Source organism: Hylobates moloch, unplaced genomic scaffold, assembly GCF_009828535.3.
Source record: "Hylobates moloch isolate HMO894 unplaced genomic scaffold, HMol_V3 SCAFFOLD_11, whole genome shotgun sequence".
NCBI lineage: Eukaryota > Metazoa > Chordata > Mammalia > Primates > Hylobatidae > Hylobates > Hylobates moloch.
In genome coordinates this window covers 49,466,519-49,486,830 of record NW_026652286.1, presented here as the reverse complement: position 1 = coordinate 49,486,830, position 20,312 = coordinate 49,466,519, and the positions used below count along the sequence as shown (strand labels likewise).

The following is a 20,312-nucleotide window of genomic DNA, read 5'->3' as shown; positions in this document are numbered from 1 at the left end:
TTTGGAGTCTGGCATCCTTGAGTCTAGATATCTGCCCTGTGCCAGAGCTCTTTCTGAGAAAATGATACATTCACACTATTCTCCTCTTTAGTATTCCAAATATGTCTTTTAAAAAAAAATCTACACTGTCATCCTAAATAAAATAATTCCTAGCTACAGGAATATAGGTATTTAAAGCTGCAAATAATAGCAGTGACATCATCCTACTAAAAAAGCCTGCCCCAAATTGTCTGAAGGCCAGCATTGTGATATGTGTCTCCTGACAGCCTATCCCTGCAGAGACCCTCAGTCTGTCTCTGCAGAGACACTTAGGCTGAAGTGTCAGCAAAGGAGGGTTTTAGACTTTCTCAGTGACTTACCAGTCTGCACTTTTTGGGGCTGTGTGGGAAGCATCACAGGCTAAGTTCCTTGTAGCATGTGGGGATTTCTAGAGAGGAAGAGAAAGTTAGGAGGCTGTATTTCTTTAGATCCCACTACCAACCCCATTTGCTCCAGCCATAGCAGCATCTTGAACTTTTCTTGTTTTGCTCATTCATTCTTCCAGGGCTTTGTCCAGGTTTTCTTTTCTACCCTGAGATTGAACTGTCTGATTTCAAAGCCTAGGCTCTTCTGTGTTTCATAATCATAGCACCGAATGTTTTTTAAAAAAAAAAAAAAAGATTGCTCATTTTTGCTTTTCCTGTGAGGTTTTCAGTCTCATTAAAATAATTTCTAAATTGAGATCAGAATATTTTCTAATACACAGATTCAATTTTTGCCTCCACAGGGGTTGAATCAAGATGTACTTACTTACCTACAAGGCTAACTCTTATTTTGATTTGGCCTGAGACACAGTAGAATGTTCCCAATTTAAGATTAGCACTATTCCATCTGCCTGGTGCTAATTGAAACTGAAGAGGAAGGAAAGCTTTTATTCTATAATTGTTGGGAGAGCAGCATGGAAAACTCCTTAGAATGTGATGAACCTGATATTTACTAGGTTTATAAGCTTTGACAAGTGTTAAGCTCTCTGTGCCCGGGTTTTCTTATCTGTAAAATGAGGGTAATAAAGCCAATTTTTAAAGGGCTGTTGTTAGGTTAAGTGATATGATTCTTGTAGGGTTGACTCTGGTTTTGACTTTGTCACCAACAGTGGGAGGTGGGAGTCATCAACCTAAGCATTGTCTCTGGCTTAGTATATGCCATAATTTCACACTAAAGCTACGTTTACTCCCATTATCTTATATAACCTTCATATTGTGATCAGAGAAAAAGATGGTGGTGGTGTTCCCATTTGTCAGATAAGAAAATTGATACTCAGAGAAGTTGAGTGGCTTGTCTGAAAACAGAGACCTCTCACTCCTAGTCTGAAACTCCTTTTGTTCTTAACCAGTCTTAGGAGAGGGCCGTGTGGTGTAAAAAAAAAAAAAAAAAAAAAAAGGCCTTCAATTGCAAGTCAAGAATGGGCTTGGTGCAATGGCTCAAGCTTATAGTCCCAGCACTTTGGGAGGCTCAGGTGGGAAGATTCCTTGAACCCAGGAGTATTTTTTCTTTTTCAGAAACAGGGTCTTTCTCTGTCACCCAGGCTGGAGTGCAGTGCTGTGATCATACTCCACTGTAGCCTTGAACTTGTGGGCTCAAGCGATCCCCCCCGCCTTAGCCTCCCAAGTAGCTAGGATTATACGCAGAAGCCACTGCACTAAGAATATCTTGATTTTATAGTTTTAGCTAGGACAATTTGGGAAAGTCAACTCAGTTTCTACTTTATTTAAACAGAAATATGAATTATTCTTCTTAACTTACTTTGGCAAATAATTATCGAGCATTTACTATGCCTTACATGGTGCTAGGCCTGTCCCTTCCCTCAAGCTGTTTCTACTTCACTAAGGATAACAGATACAGATAATTAAAGTGAAAAGAGTTATAACAAATGTGTATGTGGCAGAAGATAATGGTGGCTGTGGTGGGAGTGGTCCAGGAGGGTGCCACAGAGATAGCCGTGGGGCTGGGCATTGCTTCTGAGGAGAAATCTCAAAGGAGGGTATGTAAGAATTAATTGGATAATGGATATGAATGTGCTTTATTAGTTGCCACATAAATGCAGCTTTTTATAACTGTCAATTCTTACAGAAGGTGCCTCTTTTCTAGAAACCTTGGCTGACCTAGTAGAACACCATAGTTGGAGTCCAAACTTAATTAAAGTGAGAAGAAAGATTTTAGTAGATTGGGATTTTATAAAAAAAAAAAAAAAAAAAGCAAAAGCCTGTGTCTGAAGTTTTTGGAATCCAAGAGTCCTTAAAATGGGGTGTGTATGCCTATTAAAATTGTCTTCTACTTTGATGACACAGTGGACCTCAGCTACTTTTGAGTTTATAAAGGACTTATTTATTATCACTTAAAAAAAGCCACTTGTGCTCCTGCAGCATTTTAGATATTTAAAACAGCCTTGCAAACAAGTATGTATCCTGGGGAATAATGGAATCAGGACAAGACAAAGAGAAATTGGGTGGCTGAGCCAAAAGATATGTAATGTTTTTATTTTTTATATCTGTTTGGGTTCGGTAGATGTAATTATTGAGAGCTATGTGCTAGGCTTTGTATGAAGTACTGAGGGAACAGAGATGAATGAAGCATTTTGTAAACAAGGGGACATATAGTCTGGCTGGAGATAAAATACACCTGTGGTAAGTGATAAGAATTTTTATGAGGTACTCTAAGATCTTAAAGGTGGAGGACCTACTCAAGCCATTGAGTGAGGACTGCATCAGAGATGGCAAGTTAGAGGAGAGGACACCTGAAGATTAAAAGTTTTGGAGGAAACAGAAGGGAATAATGGGAGATAAGTGTGTTCTATGCAGTGGTAATAGCTTGAAGAAAGGCACCAGGATTTAAATAGTACCTGGTACTTAAAGCAACTACAAATAAGAGAAACATTCCTCAGAATTTAATGCTGGAGTGTAGTAACTGATAAGACTTTGTATATTGTCCCCTTTTTGAAGAGATAGAACATTTTTAGTTAGTGTTACAAGATTTTAGAGTGGAACATTTGTTTTTACTGTACAGTATTTTGTGTTCCCCATTTTATGAGTCTCATTAGGGGCAAATATGCAATTCCCTAAAGGAGATAATTTAGATACTTGCTTCCCAAGCTTCCTTGCTTCTGGGGCATACGCAGTGGCCTAGGTTTCACCAATCCGACATGCCCAGACCACACTTGGATTTAGCACTTAAAGACATGAGAGAGAAGGTAATGGGAAACTAACTTTCTTTTTCTGATGGCAGAGGCAGTAGCATCCCCTGCAAGGTTGGGTTCCTGGCCCTGAAGTGGCATTGTTGTCTGTGATTGCTGCACAGAGGTTGAATTCTTGATCCAGAAGTGACGGTGGTACCCATTCTAGCATGTAACGATCAGAAGTACCTGCAGTGGTTTCCTCATTGGACTAGTTCTGCAGTGTAACTTTGTGCTTTTTCTGGAAGTTTAGCCTTAAGCCTATTTTTCCAAACTTCACCAAATTTTGTGAGCCACCCAATATTCTTTCAGTACATTGATTTTCACTAGTTGATTTTCACCAGACTCAAAGTCTGGTGCTTACATCTAAGAATCCTTTGAGTCAGAGGTCATCAGACTACAGCCTGTGAGGCAAATCTGGCCCCATTGCCTGTTTTTGTAAATAAAGTTTTGTTGAAACATAGCCACACACGTTCATTTACATATTGTCAGTGGCTGCTTTTTGCTACAAAGGCAGAGTTGAGTTGTTGAGACAGAGATGGTAGGGCCTGCAAAGCCTAAAATATTTACCATTTCGCCTTTTGCAGAATTTTCCAACCCCTACTTTAACTAATAATGGTTGTCCCTTAACAACACTGAAATGTTTCCTTCATGAGACAATGAGTATTAGTTTAAGTTTCACCCTTTTTTCTTAAATTTTGGTTTTGGCTTCCAGGATGCTCAGAGCAAAATTTGGTCATGAATTGCAAAGCATGGAATGTTGGTACTATGTTGTAATTGTCTCCTACTTTATTACCTGTATTCCACTGATGATTACTATTGTCCTAAGGGATATGTGTGTGTGTGTGTGTGTGTGTGTGTGTGTGTGTGTGTGTATGTATATATTTGAAAGCAACTTGAAAGCCATTTTTCAAGTAGACAGGTTATACTCTTATTCTGTTTATTTATTTATTTTTTTAAAGAATATGGAAAGAGTGATTGCCTGCCTTATTGGGAATATATCAAATTGTGAAGAATATTCTCAGTCTTCCTTTCATATCTATCTAGTATTGTCTTAATTTGCTCAGATCTTTTTCATTCTCATGCTAATAAGAGGAATTTATTTATGGTTAGAGACCAGTGGCTAATGAGGAATCAATGTTTCAGACTAGTAAGAAGCATCTTTTTCTTGATTCTCTAGTATGCTTCTTGTTTGTATCAATTAGAAATATTTTCAGCTGTAAGTAGTAGAAAACAGTGATTTAAAATATAGGAATTAATTTTCCGGAGGGAGGGGATTCGTTGCTTGTATAGGGTGGGATACAATACCATTTAGAACCCAGGCTCTTTCTGTTTTTCTACTCTGCCAGCCTTTTCCACTCTGCCACTCTGCCAGCCACCGAGTGTGTGCTTTCCACTCTTGTACTTATGACCTCAAGGTTACGAGGTTACTGCACTCCAGAAAGAATGTTTGAGAAAGGAAGAAAGGGGCAGAAAGGCAGAATTAGCACTCTGCCTGTGTTCTATTTTATAATTAAAGCAACCATTTCCCCAGAATCCTTAGAAACTTACTGACTAGAACTTTGTCACATGAACATGCCCAACTTTAAAGAAGACTGGAAAAATGAGTGTTTAATTGTCTCATTGCTTTCCTGGATAAAATTAGGGTTGGCAAAATTGGCAAGGATGAAGGGATGAATGGATATTGATTAGGGATTTGAAAGTCATTTGATTTTAGTGACTTTTTTTTTTTTTTTTTTTTTGAGACAGAGTCTCGCTCTGTCGCCCAGGCTGGAGTCCAATGGCGCGATCTTGGCTTACTGCAACCTCTGCCTCCCGGGTTCAAGTGATTCTCCCTGCCTCACCCTCCCAAGATTACAGGTGCCCGCCACCATGCCCGGCTAAGTTTTGTATTTTTAGTAGTGATGGGGTTTCACCATGTTAGTCAGGCTGGTCTCAAAAACTCCTGACCCCAGGTGATCCACCCGCTTCAGCCTCCCCAGAGTGCTGGGATTATGGGCGTGAGCCACTGCACCCTGCCTTTAGTGACTTTTTAATATGGTTTTTAAAAATGTATTTGTACTCTGTATGATTTTATAAAAATGTGTGCTGGTGCCTGTGTTTTATTGGAGCTACCTCATTTTGGGCTGGAGATATAGTAGCAAATGAGGAGGTATATACTACCTTTCCAGTCTAGAGGTAAAAATAAATACTATCAAATACTTTCAGTAAGTTGGATAAGTATTTGAGACTTCTCTAAGGGCCATATTTAGGAGTCATTAAATCTGTTTGAGGGATTATAGGAAGCCTTCATAGAAGTGGTGACATTTAAGCTGGGTCCTAAAGGATAAGCAAAGGGAGGAAAACTTAAGGGATTATGCAGTAACTTGTTGCTGTATCTTCCCTGCTGAGGGGTTGATTGGCAATGTTAATACCTCAGAGATTATCCATCTCATTATTAGATACCTCTGATTATTATAATGTTCTTACAGAATTCTCCATTTCTTCCTCCCTTCTGTCTCTCTTTTTGGTTGGGAGGGCAAAAGGTAATTTGTATGACATGATGAGAGGAGAACTCTTGGACAGTTACTTTGGGCCACTGTAAGACTGCATCCACATTCCTTTCCTAGCCTTCAGGATTCTCTGTAGTTTTTTTCTGACTGGTCTTTCTAGCTCCATTTATTCATTCCTTGCTTCATTCAGCCATTACTTATCTATCACCTACTGTTTGCAAGGAATAGTTCTGAGGTCTGGAGATAAAGACAAAGTCTTTGCCTTTGTGGAGCATATGTTCCATTGGAGGGAGCCAGCCAATAGGCAAATAAATGTCAGTTGATGAGAAGTGCCAGGATACAAATAAAGCAGGATAGGGTGGAATAAAGGGTGCTGATTTAGAGTAGAGGGGGATTTTTAAATCCTTTTATAAAGGATGATTAGGGAAGAATTATCTGATAAAGTGATATTTCAGCAGAGACTCGAAGGAAGACAGGGAATAAGCCATATGGATATCTAAGGGGAAATGTGTTTTCAGGCATAGTCACCATAGGGTACGAAGGCCTGGAGGAGAGCGTGTATATAGCCTGTCAGAGAAAGCCTTGGTGCCTGGAGCAGAGTGAGTGAAGTGGGGAAAAGTCAGAGATAAGGTCAGTGAAGTAGCAGGGTGAGATGAGGGGAGGAGGTAGAGGAAGGTAAGATCATATAACGCCTTGTATGTCTTTGTAAGGACTTTGGCTTTTACATTGAGATTGGGGAAGCCACTGGAAGATTTTAAGCAGAAGAGAGTGATGTGATCTGAGACATATTTTAAATAGATCACCCTGGGAGGCAAGAATGGATCAGTTAAAAAGAATGTTATAATGTTCTAGGTCAGAGTTTCCCAACAATGGCGCTATTGACATTTTGGGCAGGATAATTCTTTGTTATGAGGGGCTATACTATGCATTCTAGGATGTTTAATAGTATCCCTGGCTCCCACTTACTAAATGCCAGTAGCACTTACCCAGTTGTTTTAATCCAAAATTTCCCTAGACATTGCCAAATATCCCCTGGGGAGCAGAGCAAATCTGTCCTCCCCTCCCCAACTCCTTTTCACCCCACTATTGAGATCCACTGTTGTACACAAAAGTTACTGATGGTTTGGACCAAGGTGATAACAGTAAAGGTGATGAGAAGTGGTTGGACCGTAGATCTGTTTTGAAGGTATAGTTGGTAGAATTTGCTGATAGATGCTTGTGGGGGCTGATTGACAAAAAGTGGAGTAAAAAATGAATCAGATTTTTGGCTTAGCAACTGAAAGAGTAGAATTGCCATTTATTGAGGGGTGGGGAGAGGAAACACCTGAAGGAGGAACAGAGTTTTGACCTGTTAAGTCTGACAATCAGTGGCACAGCTTTGTCTCCTATTGTCTTTAAAAATGCGTTTCTTTTTGAGAGTAAGAACTAGGTCATGTCATCTTTGCATCCATAGTGATGAACATTGTGTCTGGCATGTAGAATATGTTCAATAAATGGTGAATGAATGATAAGATTATTTACTGTTTCCAAGAAGGACCAAGTTATTTACTATTTCCTAAACCATTCATACTTTTTTCTCCTTTGGGCCTTTGTTTTTGTGATTCACTCAAGGGAAATCTCAATAGCTCTATGAAAATTTTACTCCTTCTTCAATAGCAACCCAAATACTGCCTCTTCCATGAACCTTTTCCTAGTTCTGCAGGTAATATTAATGTCTCCCTTCTCTGCACTTCTTTGCCTTGTTTGAAATTCAAGTATACTTTGACTTATGACTGGTTGCTTTGACTTATGACTGACTGCCACTAAATAGATTTATTAATACCTTTTTTCATTTCCATCTTTCTTTTGCTTGTTTCTTTACTTATAGTGTTTTTGTAAGCTACTATTATTATTTATTTTATACTCCACCTCATATCTAGATCTAAGGTGCTCTAGATCATCATTACTGAAAGTATACTCCACAGAAAGTGACCTTAACAGGCAATTGGCCTCACTGTCTAATTACTACAAGAAAAAATTTCATCTCAGATGTTGTTTTAAATCCAACATCATCATTGTTGACTGATTTCCTTGTACATTTAACTGATTGTGTCAGGAGATTTATAATTTTCACTTAGTACACATATTGTTTTAAAAGTTATTTGTGGTTGCAAAAGAACCCAATAAAAATATCATTTTCAAATCCTTTAGGCACTTCAATCACATTAGTCATCAGTTGTAAGCTATTAGATTGAAAGCTGTAGTCTCCAAACAAAACCAAATTTTTGAATGATTATTGATCATTTGCTTTTATAATAGAGTTAGCAGGAGTTGCAAACTCATACGCCTACAGAGGAGAGATAAGTGACTTAAAAAGGCCTGGTTAGGCTTAAGATGACTACAGAGACAAAACATTGCTGGCCAAGGTCCATGGCTTATAAGAATAATTTGTTAATTATTTACTTTGAAAACCAGAGGACTATTTAAATGAAAGGAGTTATTGCACTTAAAACATGTTAACTGCTAACTTGTGTAACTTCAGCACATCATTTGAGATCTCCAGGATTTAATTTCTTTGAATGTACAGAGTCATCTCTAAAGTTGCTTTTACCTCATTTGATTCAGTTAGTAATAAATAAAACTGCTGGCATCTTACCAGTATGCCTCAATTTCATAAGTATTGTGTCTCATCAGCGGGAACTAAACTTAGCCAAGTTTCCTATAGCAGCACCCACCATTGAAAGAGAGAGACGGTGTATTAGCCAGCCAGTTAACTTTTGGTAACCAAACCAGCGTTTGGTTTTTCAGAACTGAAATCTAAAACAGAAGATGTCTGAATTTGATCCTTCCTGCTGAAGATATTAGTGGTTCTGCCTAATACTGTACATAGATGTTTTGTTGTTTCGTCTACCTGGTCCTATTTATTTTGTTCAGTCATTTTTCTAGTGCAGCACTTTCTAGTTTTGTATTTGCCAACTTCCCCTATTAGTGGTGATTTCCTGGAGACATAGGGCATTTCTAGGTCATCTTTAATCCTCAAAACCTGGAACAGGCAAGAGCACATGACAGATGTTTGAAAAATGTTTGAAGAGATGGCATATTTATTAGCTTTGTAGGTGACAAAAACTGAAAGAGAAAACTAATATTTAGATGAGTAAGCTTGGAATGATGGGCTGAAGCCAACAAGATGAAATTTAAGAGGAAGACAATGAAGTTCTGCATTTTAAGTCTCAAAAGAAATGGCAACATATGGGCAGACTGGAGGAGACTTAGCATGATTTTATTCTTGTGAAAATGGTGGTTTTGGCTGCTGAAGCTCAGTGTCAGCCAAAGGCATTGCAGTGGATAAAAATCTAATGCAACTTCAGACTGAATTATTGGAAGTATTAAGTACAGTTAAAGGAGGTGATAGTTCCACTATGTTTTGCAAGGGACAGACTGCACTTACAGTATCATGTTCCCCTCAGGGTACCAGGCAGTAAGAGGATCATTGCAAACAGGACTCTGTTTAGTGGAGGGTACTCTAGATCATCATTACTGAAAGTGTAGTCTGAACTGTTCCCAGCCCACCATGAGATAAGCATAGAAATTGAAAGTACTTAGAAATCTTTATAGCAATTTGTCAGAGTAATTTTATGTGTAATGAATCTAATAAAAAGGAAGATGAACTTTATCTTGTATGTCTTTCTTTTTTGCTTGATACTTTTTTATTTTAATAGACTTTATTTTTTAGAGCAGTTTTAGGTTTATAGAAAAATTGTGTAGAAAATGCAGAATCTGGCTGGGCGCAGGGGCTCACGCCTGTAATTCCAGCACTTTGGGAGGCCGAGGCAGGTAGATCCCCTGAGGTCAAGAGTTCAAGACCAGCCTGGCCAACATGGTGAAACCCCATCTCTACTAAAAATACAAAAAATTAGCCAGGTGTGGTGGTGTGCACCTGTAATCCCAGCTACTCGGGAGGCTGAGGCACGAGGATTGCTTGAACCAGGGAGGTGGAGGTTGCAGTGAGCCAGGATCACGCCATTGCACTCCAGCCTGGGCAACAGGAGTGAAACTGTCTCAAAAAGAAAAAAGAAAACGCAGAATCCCTCTCTCCCCATTTCCGCTATTATCACCATCTCATTAATGTACAGTTGATGAATCAATATTGATACATTATTATTGACTAAAGTACATAGTTTACATTAGGGTTTACTCTTTGGGTTATATAGTTGTGTAGGTTTTGACAAATGCATAGTGTGTGTATCCACCATTATAGTATCATACAGTATAGTTTTATACCCTAAAAATGCCCTGTGCTTCACCTATTCATTCCTTAACCACTAACCCCAACCTTTCAAATACCTGGCAGCCACTTATCTTTTTACTATTTCTATAGTTTAGCCTTTTTCCAAATACCATGTAGTTGGAATCAGCCTTTTCAGACTGGCTTCTTTTACTTAGAAATCTACATTTCAGGTTCTTCCATGTCTTTTTGTGGGTTGATAGTTCATTTCTTTTTTTACTGAATAATACTCCATTGTATGACATACCACAGTTTATTCATTCAGTCTTGAAGGATATCTCAGTCACTTCCAGTTTTTAGCAATTCTGAATAAAACTGCAATAAACATTCATGAGCAGATTTTTGTGTGAACATAGTTTTCAACTCATTTGAGTAAATACCTAGGAATACTATAGTCACATGATGATTCAGTCAATGATGGGCCACATATATGATATAGCCATCATCACATATTAATGCAACACATTACTCATGTTTGTGGAGATGCTGGTGTAAACAAACCTGCTGTGCTGCCAGTCATATAAAAGTATAGAACACATAATTATATGTATTTTTTTTTTTTTTTTTTTTTGTTGAGACGGAGTCTCGCTCTGTCGCCCAGGCTGGAGTGCAGTGGCGCAGTCTCGGCTCACTGCAAGCTCCACCTCCCGGGTTCATGCCATTCTCCTGCCTCAGCCTCTCCGAGTAGCTGGGACTACAGGCGCCCACCACCACGCCCGGCTAATTTTTTGTACTTTTAGTAGAGACGGGGTTTCACCGTGGTCTCGATCTCCTGACCTCGTGATCCGCCCGCCTCGGCCTCCCAAAGTGCTGGGATTACAAGCGTGAGCCACCGCGCCCGGCCGCAATTATATGTATTTTTTTTTTTTTTTTTTTGAGACAGTGTCTTGCTCTCTTGCTCAGGCTGAGTGCAGTGACGCAATCTCCGCTCACTACAAGCTCTGCCTCCTGGGTTCACACCATTCTCCTGCCTCAGCCTCCCGAGTAGCTGGGACTATAGGCACCCGCCACCACACCCTGCTAATTTTTTGTATTTTTAGTAGAGATGGGGTTTCACTGTGTTAGCCGGGATTGTCTTGATCTCCTGACCTCGTGATCCGCCCACCTCGGCCTCCCAAAGTGCTGGGATTACAGGCGTGAGCCACCGCACCTGGCCAGTTATATGTATTATATAATGCTTGATAATGATGATAAATGACTCTGTTACTGGTTTATATATTTATTATGCTTTTTGTTGTTATTTTAGAGTGTACTCCTACTTATAAAAAAAAGTTAACTGTAAAACAGCCTCAGGCAGGTCCTTTGGGAGGTCTTCCAGAAGAAGTCATTGTTATCATAAGAGATGTCAGCTCCATGCATGTTATTGCCCCTAAAGACCTTCCAGTGGGACAAGATGTAGAGGTGGAAGACACTAATATTGACAGTCCTGACCCTGTGTAGGCCTAAAGTGTGTGTTTATGTGTTAGTTTTTAACAAAAAGTTTAAAAGGTAAAAAATAAGAATAGATAGGTATAGTGGCTCACACCTGTAATGCTAGCACTTTGGGAGGCTGAGACAAGTGAATAGCTTGAGCTCAGAAGTTGGAGACCAGCCTGGACAACATGGTGAAACTCCATCTCTACTGAAAATACAAAAATTAGCTGGGCATGGTGGCACACGCCTGTAATTCCAGCTACTTGGGAGGCTGAGGCACAAGAATTGCTTGAACCCAGAAAGTGGAGGTTGCAGTGAGCTGAGATCATGCCACTGCACTCCTGCCTGGGTGACGGAGTGAGACTCTGTCTCAAATGATAATAATACAAAGAATACAACAAAGCATATAGAATAAAGCTATAAAGAAAATATTGTATAGCTGTACAATGTGCTTGTGTCTTAAGCCATGTGTTACTGCAATAGGGTCAAAATGTTTTTAAAAAATTAAAAAGTTTATAAAGTAAAAACTTACAGGAAGTTAAGGTTAATTTATTACTGAAGAAAGAAAAAAAAATTAAGTTTAGTGCAGCCTAAACATATACTGTTTATAAAGTCTACAGTAGTGTACAATAATATCCTAGGCCTTTCCATTCACTTACCCCTGACTCACTGACTCACCCAGAGAAACTTCCAGTCCTGCAAGTTCCATTCATGGTAAATGCCCTTTAGAGATGTACTGTTTCTTTTTCTTTTAATCTTTTATGGCGTATTTTTACTGTACTTTTTCTGTGTTTATATATGTTTAGATATACAAATACTATTGTGTTACAGTTGCCTAGTATTCAGTACAGTAACATGCTATACAAGTTTGTAGTCTCAGAGCAGTAGGCTATACCATATAGGCGAGGTGTGTAGTAGGCTGTACCATCTAGGTTTGTATGTGTACACTCTGTGATGTTCGCATAACAATGAAATCACCTAATGACACCTTTCTCAGAATGTATGTCTGTCATTAAGTGACACATAACTGTATTTAGCTTTGTAAGAAATTCCTAAACTGTCTTCCAAAGTGGTTGTACCATTTTGCATTCTCACCAGCAATGACCGAGAGAGTTCCTGTTGCTGCATATCCCTGTCACCATTTGGTGTTGTCAGTGTTTTGGATTTTAGTTATTCTAATGTATGTGTAGTGATATCTCATTTTTTTAATTTGCAGTTCTCTAATGATAAAAGATGCTGAGCATCTTTTCATATGCTTATTTGTCATGTGTGTATCTTCCTTGGTGAAGCGTCTGTTCAGATCTTTTGCACAGTTTTTTTTTTTTTTTTTTAATTGGGTCACTTCTTACTGAGTTTTAAGAGTTCTATGTATATTTTGATACAAGCCTTTTATTAGATGTGTTTTCTTCCAGTCTGTGGTTTGTTTCTTTGTTCTCTTAACACTGTATTTTGCAGAAATTTTAAATTTTAATCAAGTCTAACATGTCAGTTTTTTCTTTCATGGATCTTGCTTTTGGGGCTATATCTAAAAAGTCATTGCCAAACCCAAGGTCATCTAGATTTTCCCCTACATTATATTTTAGACATTTTATAGTTTTGCATTTTGCAAATGCAATGGTCTGTGATCCATTTTGAGTTAATTTTTGTGAAAAGCATAAAGCTTGTGTCTAGGTTCATTTTTTTGGATGTGGATGTCCAGTTCTAGCAAAATTTATTGAGAAGACTGTCCTTTCTTCATCGAATTTCCTTTTCTCTTTTACAGTCAGTTAACCACATTTGTGTGGGTCTATTTTGGGCTATTTACTTCAATTCCACTGATCTATTTATCTTATTTTTTCATTAATACCACATTGTCATTATCACTGTATCTTTATAGCAAGTCAGTCTTCCAATAGAGATCCATATAGTTATATCTATAAAAATATATTGCCTAGGCCACATCCCAGACCAACCGAGTCAGAATCTCTGCTGGGACTCTAGTATATTTACACATATTTAAAGCTTTCCAAGATATTCTGGTGGACAGGGAGAATTAAAAGCCACCATACTAAACCATAAAATCATCACCTCCTTGAAGATGTGGTTCTGTTCACTGATGTGTCTATCCCCAGTGACTTGCATAAGATGCTTAAATAGTTGTTGAATGAACAAACGACTAAAAGAACTGGGAGTATTATCTTGGAGAAGAGAAAAAGTGGAGGGGCATAATAAATTAGCCTACATACGTACGTAGTTGCAAGCCTTTAATGTGACTTGCCCTGGAGGACATTGCTCCTGGAGCAGAATTAGAAATTTACAGAGAGCCACCTGGCTGAATGTGAGGAAACACTGCCTCATAGTGCTAGTGGAAAGTGAGCTCCTCATTCTTGCATATGTTTCAGAAAAGCCTGGAAGACCATCTATAAGAGGATGCTGCATGGAGTGGGAAGTCGAGTAAGATAAGTTGCTATGATTATTGATTATTAGTTTGAAAAGCTGTGTCTAAGGCAGAGGACTACTTTGGCTCTCATTCACCCTGTGTAAATTGGGTTGAAGGACATGGTGTGGGGTTAAAAAAAAATCTTTTTTGACTTTGAAGCTGAATCCTCAGACCGGGTCTCTATTATTGACCAATTCTTTTTTCTTTTTTTTTTTCCTTTTTCTTTTTTTGAGACGGAGTTTCGCTCTGTTGCCCAGGCTGGAGTCCAGTGGTTGCGATCTCAGCTCACTGCAACTTCCGCCTCCCGGGTTCAAGGGATTCTCCTGCCTCAGCCTCCTGAGTAGCTGGTGGTGCCTGCCACCACCCAGCTAATTTTTTATATTTTTAGTAGAGACGGGATTTTACCATGTTGGCCAGGCTGGCCTTGAACTCCTGAGCATTTACCAGATGTGTGGTCTTGGGGAAGTCACTGACTTCTTTCACCCATCATATTCTATTTTCCACCAAGTTCTGCTGCTGCTTCTTCCAAGCTGTGTCTTTAGAAAATAGGCTTGCTTCTTTTTACGTTATCTTACAATATGTTAGTCTAAATCATTACCATTTTCTGTTGCCTAAACCTCTGAGAGAATTTATTAACTTCTTATTTCCACTCCTACCCCCTTTCTCCACTGAACAGCCAGTGATCTTTTAAAAAATGTAAGTTAGAGTTTCTCATTCTGCTTTCAAACCTTTCAAAGCCTTCCCACTGCTAAAACTTGGAACAAAAGCCTAACTCCTAATTATGACCCGAAAGAGACACTGCATAATCTGACTTCTGTCATATCTCTTAAGAGCAGGGTTTGGGAGGGGGAAGAGTGAGGTAATACTACCTCCTAGGGAGCATTTGCAAATGTGTGAAGGTGTGTTTTATTGTTTCAGTAATTGGGAGGCACTACTAGTCTGGGCCATGTTGGTAAATGTTCTGTAATGTGGTGTTCAGCTCAGGTTCCATCACAATGCCTGATACACAATAGTTGGTTAAAAAATACTTACTGTATGAGCCCTGGACATTTTCCCTAGACCTCGTTTTGACGTATGTGAATTGGTATAGTGCCTACTTCATAAGGTTGTTTTGAGAGAGACATAACATTTTTAAAGTACCTAGTACACAATAGTTCTTAATAAATGGTAGCAGTGGCCAGGTGTGGTGGCTCACGCCTGTAATCCACAGTTTGGGAGGCTAAGGGAGGAGGATTGCTTGAGAACAGGATTTGAGACCAGCCTGGGCAACATGGCAGACCCCATCTGTACAAAAAATACAAAAATAACTGGGTGTGGTGGCAGGTACCTGTAGTCCCAGCTACTTGGGAGGCTGAGGTGGGAGGATCACCTGAGCCCAGGAAGGTCAAGGCTGCAGTGAGCCAAGATCCAACCACTGCACTACAGCCTGGGCACACAGCAAGACTCTTGTCTCAAAATAATAATAATGTAGCAGCTGCTGAGCTTTCTTTGCTTAGAAGCAGCTATAGGGACCCACCTAGCATTCTTCCTGGAGCATTAGAATTAGAACCTGGCACGTTTGGGGAGGGGGGAGGTGTATCTCTTTCTCTGAGGCCTAATCTGAATCGTAGGTCTGACCTGAGGAATCCGAGAAGAGACTCCTCTATACTCATCTGTAGAAACTGAGGCACAGAGGAGCTCTGTTGTCTTTCTTGACTCTGGAGCTCACACAGGACTCTGACAAGCCCTGGAAAACCTGGCCCTGGAGAGAAATTACCTCTTGCTGGAGACTGGGTGGGGAGAATAGCTGAGAGGGTGGGAAGATAGCTGTCTCCCCGCCCTCAGCTCTGCTTTGCAGAAAAGGAGAAGCGCGCGGCTTCCTCCCGCCTCCTTCCCTCCTTTCGTCCCCCGCCCCTTCTGTTTCGCCAACCCCGACGCGGAGCCTTCGCTACCGCCCTGCGAGGGCGCGAGCGTGCTGCACCTCGGGAGCTGGCGGCTGAGCTGCCAGGAGCCCAGCCCAGCTGAATCGAGCGGAGCCGGTGGAGCAGGGGCCTTGTGGGTACCCGGCTGGGCAGGGAGAGGTGCGGCTCTGCGATGGAAACAATCGCCAGAGATGCCGGGGCCAGCCTTCCCCACCAGGTAATGCCGGCCCTGCCTGGGGCTCCCCTAGCTGGGCCGGGTTCTGGGGGATATCCGCCGGCTTTTGGAGAGTGGTGACACGGGGTCCAGTAGATTTTGAGGGGTGTCTTACTTTCTTCTAACCTTAAGGGACTCTAAATGAGAGAAGGGGCTGAGAGTGGAACCTTTAGATGAGCCCATCCAGGGCTAGGCCTGCACTGGAATCAGAGCTCTGCCCAGGGAAGGGTGTGAAGGGGAAGCTGCGCCTTTGGGGAACTGCTCTGCCTCAGAAGCTCTGCTCCTTTTCAAGCCCGCTTCTGCTTGGGGCCAAGGTGGTGCTTTCCTCTGCCTTGGCTTAGTCGCTAGCCTGCTGGGACTGTGGGGGCTTTTCTCTGTTAAGAGGTTGAGTGAACTGGGAGGGAGAAGACCTCAGGGGACTGGTCCTATTCAGACATCCTCTGGCTTGAGTTGCCATATCTGTGCAGTGAAGGACTTGACATTGTTTGTTACTCTGGCTTTTCCAGACCGTCAAACCATCTTTTGGAAAGGTGAGCTGGTTTAAAGTGCTAAAATGGGCTGCAGAGATGTCCCCCTCAACACTGTAGAAGAGAGGAGAACTTGGGAAGTAGACCTTGGTATCCTGTCTTCCAGCCAGCCCTTTGAATGGCATCTTGCTGGTTCTTCAGGGGCAAAGCAGAGACTGAGAATGCTGATGCTTATTTTAGTGTGGTGCGTAGGTGTGTTAGGTGTAGGGAGGCAGGGTTGGGAAGTAGAAGGTCAAGGTATGTTAATGGTTCTAAACTGGCCAGTTTTTCTGTCCTTAGGTATAAAGTTGCTTTAAACTAGACTCTCTTCTCTGGAGCCCCTTCCTTATTCTGCTAAGTTAATGACAGACCTGGCTGTGGTAATATCTTAATCACTATAATTCTTTCCTTCTTTATTACCTGGCACCAAGAAGCTCATGTCAGGCCTGAAAATAACCTACTTTGATTATTTTGGACCTCTTTCCTCCCCCTAGTTTTTTCATGACTGTACGTTTTCCTCTCCTCATTTTTCTTTCTATTTCCTCCTCCTGATCATTTTTTCTGCCCCCTGCCTACCTTTTCTCCCGCCGTCCCCTTCACCCTTCCTCCTCCCCTCATGCTTCCCCTTTTGTATTTCTCCCGCTGTGTAGCCAGTCTTTCCTTTCCTCTCTTGGATCCTTCCCCTCTTGATTAGGCTTTCTTCTCTTTTCTAAAATTTTTGGTTAAGCTTTCCTATTATTAGTAGGTTACTGGTTTGTAGAGACCTTTTCCTGTGTTTATGAGGTCCAAACATTGTTTTCTACCTAACTCACTTGCTTCTAGCTTTTACCTCCAAATTCTATCTTCCCCAGGACCATTCTGTCTTTACTGCCTCTGTGCCTTGCCTTAAGCCTGCCAACAAGCACTCCCTCTTCCTGCATTTGTTTCCCATCTTTTCTGGTGGTGGTGGGGCAGCAGGTAGGCAGTAGGGAATAAGCATGATGGGAAGTGGGGGGCCTGAGTGGGAGGAAAGCAAGAATGTCAAGTAGTGCCGGGCAGAGGCTCAAGTTCCCTTTAGTGAGATGAGTGACTGGGAGGACCAGAAACTCTGGCAGCTGTGAGATAGTGCTGATCTGGAGGAAAGGAGGTAGCCCAGGGAAGAAGAGGGAGGATAGCAGGGATGGGTTGGAGGGACAGGAGGAGGAGGAGGCCTGGAGGAGAAGACAGTGCTCTTTTGAAGAGGGTGGCCTGGACAAGATAGGGGTTATTTGGGGTAGGGGTGTGTGTAGAAAGAGAAAGATTATAGTCTGGGAAAGGGGACTTATATAGGTTCATTATCTTCCCCTTTGATGACTGGCTTTTTGAACTGATTACTCCGCAAATTTTTTTTTTAGTTAAAATTTGAAAGAATTGCCAGGCGCGGTGGCTCATGCTTGTAATCCCAGCACTTTGGGAGGTCGAGGCGGGCGGATCACGAGGTCAGGAGATCGAGACCACAGTGAAACCCCGTCTCTACTAAAAATACAAAAAAAAAAATTAGCTGGGTGAGGTGGCAGGTGCCTGTAGTCCCAGCTACTCGGAGAGGCTGAGGCAGGAGAATGGCGTGAACCTGGGAGGCGGAGCTTGCAGTGAGCCGAGATTGCACCACTGCACTCCAGCCTGGGCGACAGAGCGAAACTCCGTCTCAAAAAAAAAAAAAGAAAGAATTTACCATGTTTATCATGTTTAAGTGTACAGTTCAGTTTCAATAAGTACGTTTGTATCTTTTTTTCCCCCTTCATCCTCATCACTCCCTTTCCTGGCCTTTGGTAACCACCAGTCTACTCTGTATCATCATGAGATCTACTTTTTTTTACCTCCCACATATGAGTGAGAACATGTGATATTTGTCTTCCTGTACCTGGCTTTTTTTTTTACCTGAAAAAATGGCCTCCAGTATCATCCATGTTGCTGCAAATGACAGTATTTTATTCTTTTTTATGGTTGAATAATATTCTGTTGTGTTTAAGTATACAGTTCAGTTTCAATAAGTACATTTATATCCTTTTTTCCCCCTTCATCCTTCCTACTCCCTTTTCTGGCCTTTGGTAACCACCAGTCTACTCTGTATCATCATGAGATTCATCTTTTTACCTCCCACACAAACATTTACCATGTTGGGGTAAATGACAGGATTTCATTCTTTTTTATGGCTGAATAATATTCCCTTGTGTGTGTGTGTGTGTGTGTGTGTGTGTGTGTATATGTATACACATTTTCATTTTGGCTGTTATGAATAGTGCTACAGTATTCATGGGAGTGTGATATCTTTCATATATTGATTTGCTTTGTTTTAGATATGTACTCAATAGTGGAATTGCTGAATCATATGATAGTTCTATTTTTAGTTTCTGAGGAACCTCCATGCTATTCTCCATAGTGGCACTACTAATTTACATTTTCACCAACAGCATATGAGGGTTCCTCTTTCTCCCCATCCTTGCCAGAATCTATTATTGCCTGTCTTTTTCTTTTTCTTTTCTTGAGACAGGGTCTTGCTCTGTTGCCCAGGCTGGAGTGCAATGGTATGATTATGGCCTACTGCAACTTCAACCTCCCAGGCTCAAGCAGTCTCCTACCTCAGCCTCTGAAGTAGTTGGGACAGCAGGCACATGTCAGCATGCCTGGCTAATAAAAAAAAAAAATTTTTTTTTTAGAGGTGTGGTCTCCCTATGTTGCCCAGGGTGGTTGTGAACTCCTGGGCTCAAGTGATCTGCCTGCCTTGGCCTCCCAAAGTGTTGGGATTATAGGCATGAGCCATCGTGCCCAGCCTTTGCCTGTCTTTTTGATATAAGCCATTTTAACTGGAGTGAGATGATATCACATTATGGTTTTGATTTGCATTTCTCTGATGTTAGTGATGTTGAGCATTTTTGTCATGTACCTGTTGGTTATTTGTATGTCTTGTTACGAAAAATGTCCGTTCAGATCTTTGCCAGTTTTTACATTGGATTACTTGTTTTTTTTGCTATTAAGTTGTTTGAGCACCTTATATATTCTCGTTATTAATCCTTTGTCAGATGGATAGCTTACAAATATTTTCTCCCATTTTCTGGGTTGTCTCTTTACTTTGTTAATCAACAAAATTTTTGTGAGCACTGTCCTTAAAGTGGGGGAGTTAGAGGGAAAGCAGAGATGAGAATGACAAGATTACTGTTTTATTGGCACTCACTGTCAGAATGTGGAGTGTGTGTGTGTGTGTGTGTGTGCGTGTGTGTGTGTGTATTTCTCCATAGTGGCTCTACTAATTTACATTTTTGCCAACAGCATATGAGGTTCCTCTTTCTCCCCATCCTTGCCAGCATCTATTATTGCCTGTCTTTTTCTTTTTCTTTTCTTGAGACAGGGTCTTGCTGTGTTGCCCAGGCTAGAGTGCAATGGTATGTACGATCGTGTGTATATGTGTGTGTATACACACACACACACACACAGCTTTGAATATTGCATCCATCCATTATCAAATATCTCTGAACCATCTACTCTATGCTAATTATGGTACTAGGTTGGTGGGGGTACAAAAATTGAAACTGGCCTCAGTTGCTGCCCTCAAATGCAGATCAAGGAATGTGGAAGCTCATGTGGTAAGTATTGTAGAAGGAAGCACAAGGGGCTGTGATAATTTAGAAGAGAGCACTTTTGATTTAGCAAGACAGTGGCAGAGCTAGGACCTAAACTTAAGTCTTCTCTGAAGGTGATATCTATTCTCTTATATCCTGTTATTTCCTGAGTTTGTGTATACATACAGTGTACAGAGAGTTTTCCTATATCCTCTTTTCAGCCTACTTTTGGGGCTAGACTCTAGGTACTGCTGACATGAAAAAAAGAACAATCCCATGTGGCAGGTCACTGTGCCATAGCCAAACAAACACTCATTACC

General features: G+C 40.9%; 1 protein-coding gene across 7 annotated transcripts in view; it reads left to right on the top strand.

Moving 5' to 3' along the window:
• PAK1 (p21 (RAC1) activated kinase 1) overlaps positions 1-20,312 on the top strand; it is a 158,345-nt gene that overhangs the window by 45,700 nt on the left and 92,333 nt on the right. The window contains exon 1 of one of the 7 annotated variants that reach the window (XM_058424474.1): positions 13,796-13,810. The exons of 4 other annotated variants lie outside the window; for them this stretch is intronic. Coding sequence is in view for 1 of the 3 variants with exons in the window: in XM_032166991.2 (XP_032022882.1) it covers positions 15,870-15,914 (45 nt within the window). In the remaining 2 variants the exon portion in view is untranslated. Of the gene's footprint in view, positions 1-13,795; positions 13,811-15,697; positions 15,915-20,312 lie in introns of those variants that run through there. 2 more of the 7 variants (XM_032166991.2, XM_032166992.3) reach the window with 2 other exon arrangements.